This window comes from Salvia miltiorrhiza, chromosome 3 (assembly GCF_028751815.1).
Source record: "Salvia miltiorrhiza cultivar Shanhuang (shh) chromosome 3, IMPLAD_Smil_shh, whole genome shotgun sequence".
In the NCBI taxonomy this organism is placed as follows: domain Eukaryota; kingdom Viridiplantae; phylum Streptophyta; class Magnoliopsida; order Lamiales; family Lamiaceae; genus Salvia; species Salvia miltiorrhiza.
The window spans coordinates 42,360,711-42,381,468 of NC_080389.1; the positions used below are offsets into that span (position 1 = coordinate 42,360,711).

At 38.4% G+C, this 20,758-nt stretch overlaps 3 protein-coding genes, 1 long non-coding RNA gene and 1 pseudogene across 4 annotated transcripts; 4 read left to right on the forward strand and 1 right to left on the reverse strand.

The window, feature by feature from the left end:
- Positions 1-2,652: 2,652 nt before the first annotated feature.
- On the forward strand, positions 2,653-3,578 carry LOC131015855 (40S ribosomal protein S27-2). The gene is made up of 4 exons (XM_057944295.1): positions 2,653-2,799; positions 2,886-2,987; positions 3,088-3,116; positions 3,242-3,578. Exons 1-4 carry the CDS (start codon positions 2,797-2,799, stop codon positions 3,366-3,368), a joined length of 261 nt encoding a protein of 86 aa, XP_057800278.1. The 5' UTR covers positions 2,653-2,796; the 3' UTR covers positions 3,369-3,578.
- LOC131015857 (uncharacterized) lies at positions 3,242-7,373 on the reverse strand. The gene is made up of 2 exons (XR_009098704.1): positions 7,301-7,373; positions 3,242-3,455 (listed from the first exon to the last, which is right to left on the reverse strand). It is a non-coding gene; the product is annotated as an uncharacterized LOC131015857 (long non-coding RNA).
- LOC131015856 (40S ribosomal protein S27-2) lies at positions 6,547-7,456 on the forward strand. The gene is made up of 4 exons (XM_057944296.1): positions 6,547-6,661; positions 6,748-6,849; positions 6,948-6,976; positions 7,108-7,456. Exons 1-4 carry the CDS (start codon positions 6,659-6,661, stop codon positions 7,232-7,234), a joined length of 261 nt encoding a protein of 86 aa, XP_057800279.1. The 5' UTR covers positions 6,547-6,658; the 3' UTR covers positions 7,235-7,456.
- Positions 7,457-7,604: 148 nt separating this feature from the next.
- Positions 7,605-10,587, forward strand: LOC131015854 (ent-kaurenoic acid oxidase 1-like; annotated as a pseudogene).
- A 2,495-nt stretch (positions 10,588-13,082) lies between these two features.
- Positions 13,083-14,135, forward strand: LOC131015866 (40S ribosomal protein S27-2). Its single transcript, XM_057944309.1, has 4 exons — positions 13,083-13,246; positions 13,333-13,434; positions 13,535-13,563; positions 13,695-14,135. Exons 1-4 carry the CDS (start codon positions 13,244-13,246, stop codon positions 13,819-13,821), a joined length of 261 nt encoding a protein of 86 aa, XP_057800292.1. The 5' UTR covers positions 13,083-13,243; the 3' UTR covers positions 13,822-14,135.
- Positions 14,136-20,758: the final 6,623 nt, after the last annotated feature.

The following is a 20,758-nucleotide window of genomic DNA, read 5'->3' on the forward strand; positions in this document are numbered from 1 at the left end:
CTCGATGAACTCAACTTAGATACGGGGTTTGGCGGGCTCGACTTTGACCTCAGACTTCTCGGGTTCGATTTTGGGGCTCAACTCTTGCGCCTAGCCTCGCGTGTTCCACTCTAGCTTGGGGCTGTACGAACTCAACTCTTGCGTGAGACGGGCTCAACCCTGGTACCGGGCCTCGTGCATTCAACTCCGACTAGGGGATTTGTGTATTCAACTTGGGGGCAAAGCTTCGCGGGCCCATTTGTGATCCGAACCTCTCCAGCTCAACTCTGGCATGGGCCTAACAGGCTCAACTAGGTCAAGAGATTCGTGCCTCCCCCCCCCCTTGAGGCGAGGCTCCATGGGATCGTCTTTGACTTGAGCTCCCTAAATTCAACTCTAACCTGCACCCTCCAAGCTCAACTCTGGCAGGAGACCTCATGAGCCCAACTCGGGCAAGAACCTCACAGAATCTACTATGTCGTGGGCTTCGCGGGTTTGCTTTTTAAGACCTTTCAATAATTATTTCCATGAATTTTCTTATTTATATATGAATGTTAAATATTATTGGATGATGCAGATTTTACTCCTCAACAATATCAGTCCGTTCACACGGGAGAGCTCACTTGTAGTTAATGAATAGTGAATTTACCAACCACCAATATTGTATTTAGGGTAATTATATTCCCAGCCCCCATTTTATTCACTATAGCCATTCATATAAAATAACATTAATAAAGAATTATAATTTACTATTTTACCCTACAATCATAACCTCCAATTAAATCTATATTTTATATAAGCCCCATATCACACGCAACTCAATCTGAGGCGAATACATCTCCAATTACTGCAGCAAGTTAAGATTTATCAGTAAGACAATCACCAGATAACAGAGCCCATGCTAGCAAAGAAAACATCGATGTTAATACCGTGTTTAGTGAGATTGGAGCATCTGTGAGGAGATAAATGAAAAACGCAAGAGCTATAAACTCCTTTAATTGTTACCCCCCCCCCCCCCCCATTTTTCATCTATATCACAGTAGCCGACAAAGATTACCAATTCCCTCGTCACTGATGCTATATTCAAACACGTGCAAGCATTTCTGAGTTATTGGTTTTGTTCTGTATTCCAATCATGTGTTAAAAATAGAATAGCTCTTGTTTCGCATCTGCTTTGCCTACTCTTTCCCAAACTATATGTTTGATGGGAAAAAATGGATTTGATATGATTGCACATTGAAAACTGATTCTAAAAAGGGATACTTGCCGTAAAATACACGAACTTTCAACAAATTCTAGTTTTTCCCATGACCTTTAAAATTTGAAAAAAAATACAATACCTTTCCATTTTTTCTGATTTTTCCCACGGTAACTTTTTCCGGTGAAATTAAAGATGAGGTGGAATAATAATGCCAATGTGGAAAATAACCTTATTTTCTATTTAGTGAGGTGGCAGAATAAATTAAATTAAAGCCAATTTTAATTCCTAATGATTTTGAAAAAAAAGAAAAATAACTTAAAGCTAATGCCTATCCTCACGATTAACTCCCAAATTTGGAATCAAAATAAACACAAGTCAACTGCTGCGATTGAACTTCTACTCTCTCAAGCTTAAGGTATCAAAAGAAAAAAAAATCAACTGTTGTGATTTTTCCTTTTTTACTGCGAATATTCCTTGAGTTGCTGATTCTTCTTGGGGCGATTCTTCTTTGTTTGCGCATATTAACACACACACTTGCAAAGGCAATCCAAAAATCAAAAATAAAAGAAAGCGAGCTGCACAAGAAATCAGAGGAGCTGAAGCTAGCCCAAATGTCGACGCTCAACTGTTTTACTAACAAAGAATGTAAAGAAAAAAAGAAAAAAAAAACCAAGATTCTCTCTTTATTCTACGCGGAGAGAAAAGAAATAAAGAAATAAGCGAGCTGCTCAAGAAATCTGGAATCAAAATCAGCAACTGAGAGCGACGAAGAGCAGGATTTCACTTGGAAGTGCAGGATTTAAGAATGAGTTGCTGCCTTTCACTAGCCCTAATTATTTATTTGACTTGATTCTCATAAAACGACGTTGTATTAGTTTACCAGCGATCTTGCCACGCTGGAATTCAGACGTCCAACTCAGCTTCGATTTGGGGTGTTTTATACTCGGGGGAAAAAAACAGAAAAAATCGAAAGGTTATGTATTTTTTTTCAAATTTTAAAGGTCATGGGAAAAATCAGAATTCGTTGAAAGTTCGTGTATTTTACGGCAAATATCCCTTCTAAAAATATGTAGTTGCATAAAATAGGATTTCAAATATGCCATTAAACTTTAGTATAATTTTTAAGCAATAAGCTTCACGATTCTATAAGATACTAGGTGGGGAATCAAGATAGGGATTTAATTTAGAGTCCAGAGACTCATGAAATAGTTGCATAAAATAGGATTTTTATCGTGAGATGCTGAGGTTGGGGGTTATACAAAAATAAGAATTTAATTTAGAGGCTATAAATTGTAGGATAAAATAATAAATTTATAATAATTTATTATTATTATTTTATATGAGAAAAATGGGGGTTGTGAATATAATTACCCTACTAAAAAACCGAGCGACCTAAATTGATTTCTGCATCGGCCCAATAGGAACCCCGTATTTGCATAGATTTGCATCGGCCCAATAGGATCCCCATATTTGCATACATTTATCTTTAGTATTTGGCCCAACAGAGAAACGCCCAAGTACACCTAAAACCCTACTTAATTTAGCTGAACGCCACGCCATTGCCTCCTCTCTCTCTCTCTTTCTCTCTCCCGTCTCGCCCCGATTCTACAGCAAAGATGGTATTTTTGTCGCGGTTCTTGCGAATTTCTCTAGCTGATGACGATTGATTTTTCGTTAATTTGATAAAATTGCTGCTTGTTGATAGGTTCTCTCGAACGACTACGATTTGCTCAACCCACCGGCCGAGCTTGAGAAAAGGAAGCACAAGCTTAAGCGCCTTGTGCAATCTCCCAACTCTTTCTTCATGGTAACCTCTCTTCAATTTCGGTTTCGTTTTCGCTAATTTGATTTATGGTTTTTAGTTTTTTCTGTCATTGTTTTTTATTGATTTTTTGTAATTGTTGTAGGATGTCAAGTGCCAGGGTTGCTTCAATATGTAAGTTGCATCGGATTTTGTAAACTGGATAATTGGATTTGTGAAATTGTGAATCAAGTTTGTTGAATTATTTGTGAGATTTTGAGTGATTGTTGATCTGTGTGAATATGTGTATGTGTGTGCAGAACCACTGTGTTCAGCCACTCCCAAACAGTTGTTGTGTGCGGAAATTGCCAGACGGTGCTGTGCCAACCGACTGGCGGCCGTGCCAGGCTCACCGAGGGCTGCTCCTTCCGGAGAAAGGGCGATTGAGGAACATATTCTTGATAGAATGGAATGGATTCTGGTTTCGTGTTTTCATTTTCATCATTCAAGACATGCTATGTTTCTTTATGTAACCTTTTAAGTTAATTCTGCTATGTTTCTTTATGTAACCTTTTAAGTTAATTCAATCTAGATTCAGATTATGTTATATTATCATTGACCCTGTGAGGTTTATCTACTTTTTGCTTAGTTGATTGAGATCAAGTTTTGAACTTGTAGCTTCGAAGGTTTGCATTTCCCATTAGAATTATTTAGTGACTCTTGTGGCATTTGGTTGCTAGCTGCAGCTTGTTCTTCAATTGTGATTTGTTTGGCGAGATCTAGTTTATTCAGCCATGATACGAAACATTTGATGCCAATGTGTTATTGTGTCTGCCTAAAAATTTGGTGCATATAGGCGTCATGTAACTTTTAAGGCAGTGCAGTCTTTTTATTTTTGTGATATGCTTTGTCGCTGTATTTTATATGTTGCACACGGGTGAGCACTTCATCTAAAGCATAAATTTTGGTCATTTTTTACGTTTAGGACTGTTTTCCCATTAATTAGGCAGACCGGGTTCAGGTTTGCGTGTGGATTGGGCTTCAGGTTCGGGTTAGGACGGCGCAGGTTATGATGGTACAGTTGGTATAAATGCGTAAATTCGTGCCAATTGTGTCATTCATTAGGTACACCACAATTATGCTCTTTTGTGCCAAATGTGACTGAAGATTGAATGATGGTACAAATGGGTAAATTCGTGCCAATTGCGTCATTCATTAGGTACACTTGACACAATTATGCCCATTTGTGTCAAGAGAAAGTGGGAGAGAGACAGAGGGAGAATAATGTGTATGGGTTGAGCTAGGTAGTGTAGGATCCGCGAGGTCAGGTTATTTTGGAATGAAATTGTAAAAAAGGTCATAATTTGTGTTTTTCAGATGGGTGGCCAAAAATTGAGTTTCATTGCTCAATATGACTATATGAATGCATATTCTCATAAATTAAAATGTCATAAATATAAAAGAAAAAGCAAAGGACAAAATAAGGAAAAGTATTGAGAACACTTAGTTGTTGTATTGATTTTTCAACGTGATCCTTTACAATGATGACGATTCTCCTATTTATATGAGTAGGTTACAAAGGGTATAAATGTAAAATCTATTCTTCACGTACTCCGTAGGTACTCTCTAACTTTCCCGTTGTAATTTGTCTTTTTATCCCATTGATAACTAATTTTGCAGCTTTTGTCAGGGGTTGAAAACAATCCGAGCTTTGATTCTAAAATGGCGTTTGGTGAGCTCAACTCTGGCTTTGAATTCAGCGAGCTCAACTCTGGCCCAACACTTGGTGGACTCAATTCTAGCCTTGGGCTCGACGAACTCAACTCAGATACGGGGTTTGGCGGGCTCGACTTTGACCTCAGACTTCTCGGATTCGATTTTGGGGCTCAACTCTTGCGCCTAGCCTCGCGTGTTCACTCTAGCTTGGGGCTGTATGAACTCAACTCTTGCGTGAGACGGGCTCAACCCTGGTACCGGGCCTCGCGCATTCAACTCCGACTAGGGGATTTGTGTATTCAACTTTGGGGCAAAGCTTCGCGGGCCCATCTGTGATCCGAACCTCTCCAGCTCAACTCTGGCATGGGCCTAACAGGCTCAACTAGGTCAAGAGATTCGTGGCCCCCCCGCCCTTGAGGCGAGGCTCCATGGGATCGTCTTTGACTTGAGCTCTCTAAATTCAACTCTAACCTGCACCTTCCAAGCTCAATTCTGGCAGGAGACCTCATGAGCCCAACTCGGGCAAGAACCTCACCGAATCTACTATGGCGTGGGCTTCGCGGGCTTGCTTTTTAACACCTTTCAATAATTATTTCCATGAATTTTCTTATTTATATATGAATGTTAAATATTATTGGATGATGCAGATTTTACTCCTCAACAATATCAGTCCGTTCACACGGGAGAGCTCACTAGTAGTTAATGAATAGTGAATTTACCAACCACCAATTGTATTTAGGGTAATTATATTCCCAGCCCCCATGACGATGAAGCGCAGTCTGTTGGTAAGACGCTTTCCCTCCAACCAATAGGTCGGGGGTTCGAGTCACCCTAGGAGCTAGAGTGTGAGTGGGTTTTTTTCCTTTCTTTGGTTGTAACAAATTTTAAAAAAAAAAAATATTCCCAGCCCCCATTTTATTCACTATAGCCCTTCATATAAAATAACATTAATAAAGAATTATAATTTACTATTTTACCCTACAATCATAACCTCCAATTAAATCTCTATTTTATATAAGCCCCATATCACACGCAACTCAATCTGAGGCGAATACATCTCCAATTGCTGGAGCAAGTTAAGATTTATCAGTAAGACAATCACCAGATAACAGAGCCCATGCAAGCAAAGAAAACATCGATGTTAATACCGTGTTCAGTGAGACTAGAGCATTTGTGAGGAGATAAATGAAAAACGCAAGAGCTATAAACTCCTTTAATTTTACCCCCCCATTTTTCATCTATATCACAGTAGCCGACAAAGATTACCAATTCCCTCGTCACTGATGCTAAATTCAAACACGTGCAAGCATTTCTGAGTGATTGGTTTTGTTCTGTGTTCCAATCATGTGTTCAAAATAGAATAGCTCTTGTTTCGCATCTGCTTTGCCTACTCTTTCCCAAACTATATGTTTGATGGGAAACAAATGGATTTGATATGATTGCACATTGAAAACTGATTCTAAAAATATGTAGTTGCATAAAATAGGATTTCGAATATACCATTAAACTTTAGTATAATTTTTAAGCAATAAGCTTCACGATTCTATAAGATACTAGGTTGGAATCAAGATAGGGATTTAATTTAGAGTCCAGAGATTCATAAAATAGTTGCATAAAATAGGATTTCTATCGTGAGATGCTGAGGTTGGGGGTTATACAAAAATAAGAATTTAATTTAGAGGCTATAAATTGTAGGATGAAATAGTAAATTTATAATAATTTATTATTATTATTATTATTTTATATGAGAAAAATGGGGATTGTGAATATAATTACCCTACTGAAAAACCGAGCGACCTAAATTGATTTCTGCATCGGCCCAATAGGAACCCCATATTTGCATAGATTTGTATCGGCCCAATAGGATCCCCATATTTGCATAGATTTATCTGTAGTATTTGGCCCAACAGAGAAACACCCAAATACACCTAAAACCCTACTTAATTTAGCTGAACGCCACGCCATTGCCTCTTCTCTCTCTCTCTTTCTCTCTCCCGTCTCGCCCCGATTCTACAGCAAAGATGGTATTTTTGTCGCGGTTTTTGCGAATTTCTCTAGCTGATGACGATTGATTTTTCGCTAATTTGATAAAATTGCTGCTTGTTGATAGGTTCTCTCGAACGACTACGATTTGCTCAACCCACCGGCGGAGCTTGAGAAAAGGAAGCACAAGCTTAAGCGCCTTGTGCAATCTCCCAACTCTTTCTTCATGGTAACCTCTCTTCAATTTCGGTTTCGTTTTCGCTAATTTGATATGGTTTTTAGTTTTTTCTGTCATTGTTTTTTATTGGTTTTTTGTAATTGTTGTAGGATGTCAAGTGCCAGGGTTGTTTCAATATGTAAGTTGCATCGGATTTTGTAAACTGGATAATTGGATTTGTGAAATTGTGAATCAAGTTTGTTGAATTATTTGTGAGATTTTGAGTGATTGTTGATCTGTGTGAATATGTGTATGTGTATGTGTGTGCAGAACCACTGTGTTCAGCCACTCCCAAACAGTTGTTGTGTGCGGAAATTGCCAGACGGTGCTGTGCCAACCGACTGGCGGCCGCGCCAGGCTCACCGAGGGCTGCTCCTTCCGGAGAAAGGGCGATTGAGGAATGGATTCTGGTTTCGTGTTTTCATTTTCATCATTCAAGACATGCTATGTTTCTTTATGTAACCTTTTAAGTTAATTCAATCTAGATTCGGATTATGTTATATTATCATTGACCCTGTGAGGTTTATCTACTTTTTGCTTAGTTGATTGAGATCAAGTTTTGAACTTGTAGCTTCGAAGGTTTGCATTTCCCATTAGAATTATTTAGTGACTCTTGTGGCATTTGGTTGCTAGCTGCAGCTTGTTCTTCAATTGTGATTTGTTTGGCGAGATCTAGTTTATTCAGCCATGATACGAAACATTTGATGCCAATGTGTTATTGTGTCTGCCTAAAAATTTGGTGCATATAGGCGTCATGTAACTTTTAAGGCAGTGCAGTCTTTTTATTGTTGTGATATGCTTTGTCGCTGCATTTTATATGTTGCACACGGGCGAGCACTTTTTTTTTTTTTTTTTTTTAAATATATCAGTATGCCCATGTTGGCAATATGTGTTATGAGGAGGCTGAATGGGTGGTGTTATGAGAGGAATTTAGGAGAGAGAAGGTATGAACTGCCACCAGGTGATCTTGGTTGGCCTTTCATTGCCAATATATGGTCCTTCCTTAGAGCTTTCATGTGCAGCAGACCTGAATCTTTCATCTCCTCTTTTGTTGACAGGTCTCTCTCTCTCCCTCTCTATTCATTTTGTTGGATTCTAATGAGTTGCCCATGTTTAAGTGTTGTTGCATTTATCAGTATGATTATTATCAAACTTGCAAAAGTGTAACAATGACAGTAGTATCCCAATAGTTAGAATAAAGATCAAAAAGGGAAAAGAGAACAAAGGGTTTTTATTTTACCTTTTTGCCGGCTCCTTTTGTCTTGGTATAGTGGTAAAATCTAATATAATTAACCTTAAAGGATTGCAGGCCTCTTTATTACTACTGTATGGTTCGATTATATTAATGCAAAAAAAAAAAAAAGTACTCTCCCACACCACATAGGACATGATTTATGCTGTTTTGTTTTTGTTTATTGGAATCTTTAGAGTGAAAATTAGTCTCTTTCAGCCTTGTGATTGATGTGATATTTCAACATCATCTCCTGTATTATCTTTCATCTATAGAGTATAACACTAGCTAGGCCATATATCTTATTTTGTAATTTCCTTGAAGATTTTCTGTTGGTGGTTATTAAGTTTGGTTTTCTTGTCAATTAGTGGCTTTCAAGATCCTAAAAATGCTCCAACATGTCAAGATATTTGGACAGTGATGCTAGTCCCAACTTCCATGATTATTGAGCATTTAGGAGGAAGACCCAAACTTAATCATGAAAGTGATGGTTGCCTATTCATGAGTGAAACAAGAAAATTAGAAGTGAAATATTAACTAATTGATTGTGACTTTGTAAAAGCTTTTTATGCCATCTAAACAGTGGCAAATCTTCATTGAAAGGATCATAAACTATGCTAATTAAATGAATCATGAATTGTGCCTCTTGGATGGATGCATATTGACAAAGTGTGTGTGGGTTTTGCAGATATGGGCATGGTGGAATGTATAAAGTTCACATGTTTGGTAATCCTAGTATAATTGTTACCACGGCATAAGCATGCCGGAAAGTTCTAACTGACGATGAGGCCTTCAAGCCGGGATGGCCATCTTCAACGATGAACCTTATTGGGAAGAACTCGTTTGTAGCGATTTCTGATGAAGAGCACAGGTGGCTGCGCAAGTTAACAGCAGCCCCCGTGAATGGACACGAAGTGTTGTCCTTGTACATGAAATACATCGAAGACAATGTCATAGTCGCTTTAGAAAGATGGGCAGGCATGGGAAAGATGGAGTTCTTGACTGAGCTCAGAAAGCTCACATTTAGAATAATCATGTATATATTCCTGAGCTCAGAGAGTGAGCAGGTCATGGAGGTAATGGAGAGGGAGTACACCATGCTCAACTATGGCGTTCGAGCAATGGCAATCAACATACCCGGATTTGCTTACCATTCTGCTCTCAAAGTAACACCACTTTCAAATCTCATGTTGTTTCATTCTTTCCAACTCTTTTATAACATTCTGCTTGATTGGTGGTCATTGCAGGCGCGTAAATGGCTGGTGGCTGTTCTCCAATCTATAGTAACTGCACGAAGGGAATGGAGGACGAAGAACCCTGTAGGGTCGAAGAAAGACATGATGGATGCGCTGATGAATGCTCAAGATGACAAGGGTCGAAGCTTGAAAGACGAGGAGATCATTGATGTTTTAGTTATGTATCTCAATGCGGGCCATCAATCGTCTGGACACATCACTATGTGGGCGACCCTCTTCCTGCAGAACCATCCCGATGTCCTCCAACGAGCTAAGGTATATATACTACTATTTGTATCATCATTATCCCAAACTCTGATCAATATTTTGTGACACGTACGGTTAATTTACTCAATCAGGCAGAGCAAGAACAGATTGTGAAGAAAAGGCCACCTGGTCAAAAAGGCCTAACGCTCAAAGAAATACGTGAAATGGACTATCTTGATAAGGTATGTCTTCCAAAAAACAAAATGCATGAAGAACACTCCATCCAACATCTCATCAAATTTCTTGTACAGGTAATCGATGAAACACTTCGTTTGGTGACATTCTCACTCACTATGTTCAGAGAGGCGAAGAAAGATGTCCACGTCTGTGGTATGCTTAGCAACTTGTTTGATGCAGCAAACAATTGAAACGAATAGTCCAACATGTATGTTGTTTCTTTCCTCTTTCAGGCTACACAATTCCCAAGGGATGGAAAGTGTTGGTCTGGTTCAGAGGTGTTCATTTCGACCCTGAGACGTACCCTGATCCGAAGAAGTTTGATCCTAGCAGATGGGATGTGAGCCCTCATTCCTCCTCCTCGACTCTCCAATATATAATGATAAACTGACTTCATCCTTAAACGCGTCTCGTAGGGATTCACACCCAAGGCAGGGAATTTCCTTCCTTTTGGTGGAGGAAGCAGATTGTGCCCGGGGAATGATCTTGCCAAGATTGAAATCTCCATCTTTCTGCACCATTTTCTCTTGAATTACAAGTGAGTTATAAGGTTTTCATGATTTGATTGGATTGGAGAAATGATTTGAGTTTGAGATTTATATATGTTGTGGTTTGCAGGCTGAAACGCCATAATCCTGGTAGTCCGTTGATGTACCTACCGCATACGAGGCCTAAGGATAACTGTCTTGGAACTATTACAAGACGCTCTGCTCATAAATAATTAATCATCTTCTGCAACTACCTTTTCTCTGCTTTCTTTTTCATTCCATTTTGTTATGTACGGAGACTTGGAATTTGCCCTTCTTTAAATGATCAAAAAGGACTCGACTTGCTGCTGCAGATTATTGGATTACATTAATTTTATGTCTACTTTTCAAAAATATTATTCTATGTATTAAAAAATCTCGTTAATTCATATTTGATATATATTAAAAAAAAAAAAGATTTAAAGGTGAGATCGAAATTACAAAATGAATATAAATTCGTGATTTATTTTATTCTCCCTCTATCCATGAAATGTTGACCTAAGAAAGGGTGGCACAAGTTTTAAGAAAATTTGTGTTGTTTATTTAATTAGTGGAGAAAGATGCCCACAAATGAAGAAAAGTGAAAAAAAATTGTAAGAGGCCCACTAGTGGAGTAGTTAAGTTAATGAATAGAAAATAAGGCCCACACGTTAGTGAGTGGAGAAAGGAACCCACAAATTTATTAAAAATAGATTATGACAACTTTTTATGGACATATCAAAATGACAAATTATAACAACATTTCGTGGACTGATATAGTAATTTTTTTCACTTCTTAGAACAATTTATTCTCATTTGAATTTTTAAGACTTTATGTTGTAACTTTTGCATAATCATCTATATTTGACTTTTAATTTCATTAACTTTCCTTCATAAAATAAACTATAATACTCCTATATAATTTGATAGGAAGAATGTTATTTTGTTATATTAATAATTTTTATACATAAAATAAATAGAAGTGCATAATATAATAAATCAAGAGTCAACTTTTGATATAGTCATATCGAGCAATGAAACTCAATATTTGGCTTCCCATCTAAAACACAAATTTTGGTCATTTTCCACGTTTTAGGATTGTTTTCCCCTTAATTAGGGCAGACCGGGTTCGGATTTGCGCGCGGGTTGGGCTTCAGGTTCGGGTTGGGGTGGTGCAGGTTATGTTGGTACAGTTGGTACGAATGCGTAAATTCGTGCCAATTGTGTCATTCATTAGTTATACTTCGCACAATTATGCTCTTTTGTGCCAAATGTGACTGAAGATTGAATGATGGTACAAATGGATAAATTCATGTCAATTGTGTCATTCATTAGGTACACTTGGCACAATCATACCCATTTGTGTCAAGAGAAAGGGGGGAGAGAGACGGAGGGAAAATAACGTGTACGAGTTGAGCTGGGTAGAGTAGGATCTGCGAGGTCAGGTTATTTTGGAACGAAATTGTAAAAAATGGTCATAATTTGTGTTTTTCATATGAGTAGCCGAAAATTGAGTTTCATTGCTCAATATGACTATATGAGTGCATATTTTCATAAATCAAAATGTCATAAATACAAAAGGAAAGGCAGAGGACAAAATAAGGAAAAAAATATTGAGAACACTTAGTTTTTGTATTGATTTTTCAGCGTGATCCTTTATAATGACGACGATTCTCCTATTTATATGAGTGGGTTACAAAGGGTATAAATGTAAAATCTATTCTTCACGTACTCCGTAGGTACTCTCTAACTTCCCCGTCGTAATCTGTCCTTTTATCTCCGTTATAACTAATTCTGTAGCTTTTGTCAGGGGTTGAAAACAATATGGGCTTTGATTCTAAAATTGCGTTTGGTGAGCTCAACTCTGGCCCAACACTTGGCGGACTCAACTCTAATCTTGGGCTCGACAAACTCAACTTAGATACGGGGTTTGGCGGGCTCGACTCCGACCTCAGACTTCTCGGGTTCGATTGTGGGGCTCAACTTTAGCGCCTAGCCTCGCGTGTTCCACTCTGGCTTGGGGTTGTACGAACTCAACTCTTGTGTGAGACGGGCTCAACCCTGGTACCGAGCCTCGCGCATTCAACTCCGGCTAGGGGCTTTGTGTATTCAACTTGGGGGCGAAGCTTCGCGAGCCTATCTATGATCCAAACCTCTCCAGCTCAACTCTGGCATGGGCCTATCAGGCTTAACCAGGTCAAGAAATTCGTGGGCCCCCCTCCCTCGAGGCGAGGCTCAATGGGATCGTCTTTGACTTGAGCTTCCTTAATTCAACTCTAGCGGGAGACCTCGTGAGCCCAACTCGGGCAAGAACCTCACGGAATCTACTATGGCGTGGGCTTCGCGGGCTTGCTTTTTAACACCTTTCAATAATTATTTCCATGAATTTTCTTATTTATATATGAATGTTAAATATTATTGGATGATGCAGACTTTACTTCTCATCAATATCAGTCCGATCGCACGGAAAAGCTCACTAGTAGTTAATGAATAGTAAATTTACTAATCACCAATATTGTATTTACTACCGTAAGAGAATTATAGTTTTGGGCTCATTCAAGTTTAAATATTCAGAGTAATTGCATCATTAGCTCATGTAGCATTTTTTTCTTTTTCTTTTTGTCCATATTTTTTAATTGTGGATAATATAATCTTTTTCCAATTCCAATTATACCATTCTAATAAATTTATATACACAATCACTTTTCTTTTAATATATATAGACTACATCTACAAACATTCGTTTCGTAAACTTCAAAATTGAATTACTGAAAAACTGAGCGACCTAAATTAATTTCTGCATCGGCCCAATAGGATCCCATATTTGCATAAATTTATGTGTAGTATTTGGCCCAACGGAGAAACGCCCAAATACACCTAAAACCCTACTTTATTTAGCTCAACGCGACGCCAACACGCCATTGCCTCCTCTCTCTCTCTCTCTCTCTCTCTCTCTCTCTCTCCCGTCTCGCCCCGATTCAACAGCAAAGATGGTATTTTTGTCGCGGTTCTTGCGAATTTCTCTAGCTGATGACGATTGATTTTTCACTAATTTGATAAAATTGCTGCTTGTTGATAGGTTCTCTCGAACGACTACGATTTGCTCAACCCACCGGCGGAGCTTGAGAAAAGGAAGCACAAGCTTAAGCGCCTTGTGCAATCTCCCAACTCTTTCTTCATGGTAACCTCTCTTCAATTTCGGTTTCGTTTTCGCTAATTTGATTTATGGTTTTTAGTTTTTTCTGTCATTGTTTTTTATTGGTTTTTTGTAATTGTTGTAGGATGTCAAGTGCCAGGGTTGCTTCAATATGTAAGTTGCATCGGATTTTGTAAACTGGATAATTGGATTTGTGAAATTGTGAATCAAGTTTGTTGAATTATTTGTGAGATTTTGAGTGATTGTTGATCTGTGTGAATATGTGTATGTGTATGTGTGTGCAGAACCACTGTGTTCAGCCACTCCCAAACAGTTGTTGTGTGCGGAAATTGCCAGACGGTGCTGTGCCAACCGACTGGCGGCCGCGCCAGGCTCACCGAGGGCTGCTCCTTCCGGAGAAAGGGCGATTGAGGAATGGATTCTGGTTTCGTGTTTTCATTTTCATCATTCAAGACATGCTATGTTTCTTTATGTAACCTTTTAAGTTAATTCAATCTAGATTCGGATTATGTTATATTATCATTGACCCTGTGAGGTTTATCTACTTTTTGCTTAGTTGATTGAGATCAAGTTTTGAACTTGTAGCTTCGAAGGTTTGCATTTCCCATTAGAATTATTTAGTGACTCTTGTGGTATTTGGTTGCTAGCTGCAGCTTGTTCTTCAATTGTGATTTGTTTGGCGAGATCTAGTTTATTCAGCCATGATACGAAACCTTTGATGCCAATGTGTTATTGTGTCTGCCTAAAAATTTGGTGCATATAGGCGTCATGTAACTTTCAAGGCAGTGCAGTCTTTTTATTGTTGTGATATGCTTTGTTGCAGCATTTTATATGTTGCACACGGTGTTAGCACCTTTTTTTTTTAGAATATATTAGAGCATCTCCAACGCTCGTTGCGAAGGAGGCGTCGACCCAGTGCTTCCTCAGCTGCTCCACGTTGGAGAACCGGGGGGGGGGGGGGGGGGGGGGGGGTCGAAGCCGATGCTTGGCGGAGACCCAGGGCGAAGAGGACAAATGGTTGGGATGCGCCCCATTTAAAAAAAAAATTGTAATTTGCTTAAATTTGATGCTCGAAAATTTGAGATGCTAAAAAATTTGGGGAATAAATATGCAGAGAAACTAAACTTGAGATGTTCGGAAATTTGGGGAAGAAAGAGATAGTGGGGCGGTGGGTGGGTTGAGTAAGAGCACTCCCAGCAGAAATCCCAAAATTATGCTCCTATATTCTTCCCTAAAGCTTCCCTATTTAATTTTAGGATCCCGATTTTATAAATGCATACACCAGATCTCCTATTTTCTACATAAAAATAATAACTATGTGTGGGCCCTACTAATTATAAGCTTAAAATAAATTTAGGGTGGGTGTAAATTTAAGATTGAATTTAGGTAGGTGTAAAATTTTTTATGGACCCCATCCAATTTAGGGGATCTGCTGGATGCATTTTTTTATCTCATTTTCAATTGTTTTAGCCTAAATTTAGAGTTAGTGATGCATTTAGGTGATCTGCTGGGAGTGCTCTAAATAACCATTTTTATTGTTTGTTTTCTTATTTTGGTTTTTAATTATTTTAATTTTTTTCACAAGATGGTTAGTTATTGTAATATTTTTAATTTTAAAATTTTATATTTTATTTTAATTGATGCAATATTGAATATTTAATTTTAATAAAATTTTAAATTAAAATTTAAATTATGTAATTTTTATTTTTATTGTAATGTTGAATTTTAATTTTAATGAAATTTGAAATTTAAAAATAAAAGTGTAAATATGTGAATTTTGTGGAAATGAGGATTTAAGACACACTCTAAGACTCAATGCATTGGAGATGGGTGTGTCTTAGGTGGGGACCACCATCTAAGACCCCTCTAAGCACCAATGCATTGGAGATGCTCTTAGTACGCCCCGTGCATTGCACGGAGACACAAATGTAGGAACTACTAAACATTAAGAAGTACAACTTTTGTTGAATCAAAAGTTACCCGAGATTGTGTGCGTGTGTTAGTCGAGTGGTCAGTGTATAAGATCAAAAAATTTGGGTTTGAGTTCAACATAGTGCAATTTTTAAATTTTTTTATGTAATATTGTTAATATATTAAAAAAATTGAGATTGATAAATTAATGTTTAGAAATTCATCGTGTTCATGGATGATTTTTCAGCCTCAATACAAAAAATAACACATGAAGCTCATGAAGGAAGAAGAAACCTTATTAATCATATATCAATTTGTTAAAAATTATCATTGATTTTTAAACAGGTCAAGTTTTTAATTTTTAATTTAGGGTTAAGGTGCGGATACACCCCTGAAGTGGACATCCCTAGAGCGTTGACCTCTCCATTGTCGACCTTGGATAAAAAACGTCCCCCATAATCCAGAATAAGGGTCAACTTAAATCTATAAATTAAACGGCTGTTTGACGCCGTTTTCTTAAATTTATTTATTTTTATTTTGAAATCATCTTCTCTGGCTGGATTCCTTCAATTTTCCAGCGACATTCATTGAACAACCGCTCTAGTCTCGCTCAGCCTCCACCGGAAGGTCGCTGTTACGACCCCGCACAACCTCGGCGTCCTCGACGTGTTGTACCCTCCGTCGACGGTGGTGTTCCGGCGGGACCTCAATCAGAAGCTGGCGTGCATCCTGGACTTCCACTGACGAGCAAAAATCAGAGATAGACCTCACAGAATTCGGCCATTTGAGGATCTTGAACTTTGATGGCGTCACTTTCAAAGCTCGAAGGTTTCCAAAAGGGGTGGATAAATTAGTGTTTCTTAGATACCTGAGTTTTCGAGGATGCTGGCTGCAGGAATTGCCATCTTCGTGAGGGTGATGAGTTTCATGAGTGGTGTGGTGGGTATTGCCAAGTGGTTTGATTAGATTTGTCAGTGGAGAAATCCTTTCACAACGTCCGATTCACATACTAGTTGTGATACTCGTGCTCTACCCTGAGCTCGTCTTCCCGACTTTCTTCCTTTACCTGTTTTTCATTGGCGTTTGGAACTACCAGTGGAAGCCGAGGCACCCGCCGCACATGGACGTGAGCCTCTCGGGGGCGGACGTGGTGGGCCGGGACGAGCTGGACGAGGAGTTCGACACGTTCCCGACGTCCAAGGCGTCGGATGTGGTGAGGATGAGGTACGACCGGCTGAGGAAAAATGAATGTCGCCGGAAAATTGAAAGAATCCAGCCGGAGAAGAAGTTGGAGAAGATGACTTCAAAAATAAAAATAAAAAAATAAATAAGAAAACATCGCCAAACAACCGTTTAATTTATGGGTTTAAATTGACCCTTATTCTGGACTATGTGGAAGATTTTTGTGCCAAGGTCGACAATAAGGGGGTCAACGCTCTAGGGGTGTCCACTTCAGGGGTGTATTCGCACCTTAACCCTTTAATTTATTGGTATTAATGTAAGTTGTATTCTCATGTATTAAAATATAGATTGTTATACTAATTTTAGTATAACACTAATAATTTTACAGAATTCGAGACATAAATGTTAATTAGAAACTTGCCTTTTATGCTCACTTTTTTTTTTGAAAATAAATTATATTATAATTAAATTATTTATTATGAACTCAATTCTAAATTGTATACATATATTTACCTGGCATTTTCTAGTGATAGATTAACATAATATGTACTTACATAATTGGGATATTATAGTCATTTTCTATTATAGGCAATTTAATAAATTATTAACTTAAATAATATTTTATATATTTATCTTTACACCGTAATTAAGGAATACAATATTTAACTTAAACGATAAATCAATATTTAGCTTAAATTCTATACGTCTCAAAAAAAAGTTTTAAAATTCTATATTGTATCTGTTAGAGTCAATGTTGACTCCGACAATGTTGGGACCAATGTTGATAACATTCGTGTTTTCAATGTTGGGTGGAATGTTGATAACATTCATGGTGTCAACATTTCTGGGTTTCAACCAACATTCCGGAGTCTGCCTTGACTCCATACTTTGACTCTCCATTGGTAATTGTATATATTTAATCTTTACCTTCCTTTCACGTTTTCTTATTCTTTGGTTGTGGAATAAAGGTTTTATGCTTGTTGACCACATTTTTAATAAGTGGAAAGGTGGTTTATCATGGTCCAAAGTGGTGGGCTATTAGTTCTTATTTTTCAGGACCCATGATCTCTCAACCAACATTCCAGACTGGTCGACTGACAGTTTTCGGAGGTGGATTGCAGCGGTTATTGGAAGCTTCTGGAAGTGGGAAGTGGAGGTAACTAACCACGACATGAAGGTCTATAAAAGCAGCAAGAAGCCTCATTCATCCTTACGTTTTGGGAGTGCATTTTCACCGACCTAACATTCGCTCACAACCAACTCGTCATTTTGTCTTGCTGCAAACATGACACCAGTTCTTCAAACCTTGCCTTGACGGAGGAGTCTTAGGCAGCCCATCTGTAAAGGCTCACTCTGTATTGACGGGAGGTCAAGGGTAAGGGTTGAAGATCGAGGACATCGGAGCGTAGCAGACTGTTTTGTCCGAGTCACTCGGCTGTGTTGTTTCAACATTCCTGCTGCAAACGTGATACCGGTTCTTCAAGGATTGCTTTGACAAAGAGGGCTTAGGCAGCTAATCTGTAAAGTCTCACTTTGTATTGACGGGATGTCAAGGGCAAGAATTGAAGTACAAGGCCATTGGAGCGTAGCAGGGTGTTTTGGTTCTGTGTTGATTCAACATTCTAGTGCAGCGAGTAGATAGGTTGATTTATCTTAGGCAGCTATTCTGTAAAGATAGATCTCCAAGAGATCTCAAATCTGTACTCTGTATTGTTGATGATCATAGTGTTTTTAGCCTTGAGGCACTCGCGGATTATAGTGATATAATCCGTGAAAAAGTATTCTTGTGTGTTCTTTAATTTCCGCTGCATGTTGGTTTCAATGTTATTAACATTCTGTTGATAACATTCCTATCAACATTACTCTTACGAATTCACAGTTTTTACTTGTGGTAATTTGGGGCACTAAATTTTTACAATATTAATAATATTAATAAAAATATTAATATATATTTAAAATATATATATATATATATATATATATATATATATATATATATTTGGTTCGGTCCGATTTTCGTCAGTTTTGGCCTCCCCGGGACCGGGACCGAACCGAAATATATTCGGTCCAAGAAAATAGGACCGGACCGGACCAATACATGGACCAAAACCGACCTGGACCGAAAAAACCGATCGATTCGGTCCGGTCCGTCGGTTTTGATCCGATTTTGCTCACCCCTAATCGCTCTAAACCAAAATATTTAAAAATTATTTACGAAGAACCCATCAATTAAATCTGTATTCATCAATATGCGAAAATATTAAACTATTACACGATGGTATTTAACAATTATGCGACGGTATTTATCGAAATTCCGAAGGTATTTAACTACTATTCGAAGGTATTTACAAATCATTGAAAGAACGCTTAATTACAGACACAATTGCATGGACATTATCATGATAGACATCAGACGGTATTAAATGAGTAAGCGATGGTATTTACCATTTCGACGAAGGTATTTACATATTAGACAATGGTATTAAATTATTAATCGAAGGTATGTTTTCCACATTCAAAAATCACCTGATAATAGCAACAATTTCTATGTACATTATAATGATAAATAAGCAACGGTATTAAACTATTAGGCGATGGTATTAATCAAGTATTCGACGGTATTTATCAAAATTACGAAGGTATTTAACTATTATGCGAATGTTTTTACAAATCATTGAAAAAATAATTAATTACAGACAAAATTGCATGGACACTAACATGATAGATATGCGAAGGTATTAAATCAGTTAGCGATGGTATTTACAATTTCTACGACGGTATTTACATATTATACAACGATATTAAGTTATTACTCAAAGGTATGTTTTTCACATTAAAAAAATACCTAATAATAGCAACAAATTACATGTAAACTAGAACGATAAATATGTGACGGTATTAAACAATTACTTAATGGTATTTACGAAATATGTGACAGTATTTAAAATAAAAATAAAAATTACCTTTAGTTGATAGATATGCGACGGAATTTATTTTTCTCCCGGCTTTCCAATGAAATGGCAGCTGAGAACCCGAAAGCTTCCAAGAAGAAGAATTATAACTTAACAAATATAAGCGTATATATTTTTTTTGAGATTTTTTTTCTTCTGCTTTGAGACAACTTGTTTATATTATAGTGTGTCATATTTGATTCATCCTTTCAACATGCATGGAGGTCTTTTGTGTTTAATTTACCCACCCGTGAATGTACTTGGAATAACTTTATATTCACATGAGTGTACTTGGAAGAACTTTATAATCGCATGAAAGTGAAAATGTCAGGCGCCGGACATACTTAGAAGGGTTTGCTTGTAAATTCACGAACTTTAGTGAAAATCCATTTTTAACACGTTCTTTCGAAATTTCAATTTAATACACCAACTTTGATCCGTTGTTCAATTTTAACAATCATTAAATCTCCGGCGACTTAAAAACACACATGGCACTGACGTGGTTTCCCGGAACACGCTTTTGTAATTGTTCGCCGATGAGTAATATGCAGCGTTTTAGAGAAGCTTAAAACGTCGTCGTTTTTCGCCGCCCAGCCGGCCCTCCCTCTTCCTCCGCCGCCCCGCTGCACTCTCTCTTCCTTCCGCCACACTCCCTCTTCCTCCACATTTTTCGCCGCCCCATGGCCCTTCTTCTTCCTCCACAATTTACAGATCTAGGCCCGTGGCCCTCCCTCTTCCTCCGCCGCCCCGCAGCCCTCCCTCTTCCTCCATGATTTTCGCCTCTCGCCGCCCTCTTTCTTCCTCCATGATTTACAGATCTAGGCCCGTGGCCCTCCCTCTTATTCCGCCGCCCCGCCACACTCTCCTTTCCTCCCGCCACACTCCCTCCTCTTCCACGATTTTCGCCGCCCGTCACCCTCCCTCTTCCTCCACAATTCGCAGATCTAAGCTTGCAGACCTCCTTCTTCCTCCACAGCCCCGCGGCCCTTCCTCTCCCTCTCTGAAATTCTTCTTCAAATTCTTCTTCTCCAATGTCCCTCTTCAAACCCTTCTCTCCTTCATCCTCCTCCGCCGCGCGCCCTTCCTGAAAATCCTCATCCGGCGCGGCGGCCTAGCGGAAGTAGCGGAGGATTTGGGTGCTCTGTGGCTCGTGTATGAAGCGAGAGGCGCACCAGATCTGGACTCCGAAACTAGAAGCCACGTCATAGCCACGTGTGTTTCTAATACGCCGGAGATTTGATCGTTGTTAAAATTGAACAACGGGTTAAAGTTGGTGTATTAAATTGAAATTTTGAAAGAACGTG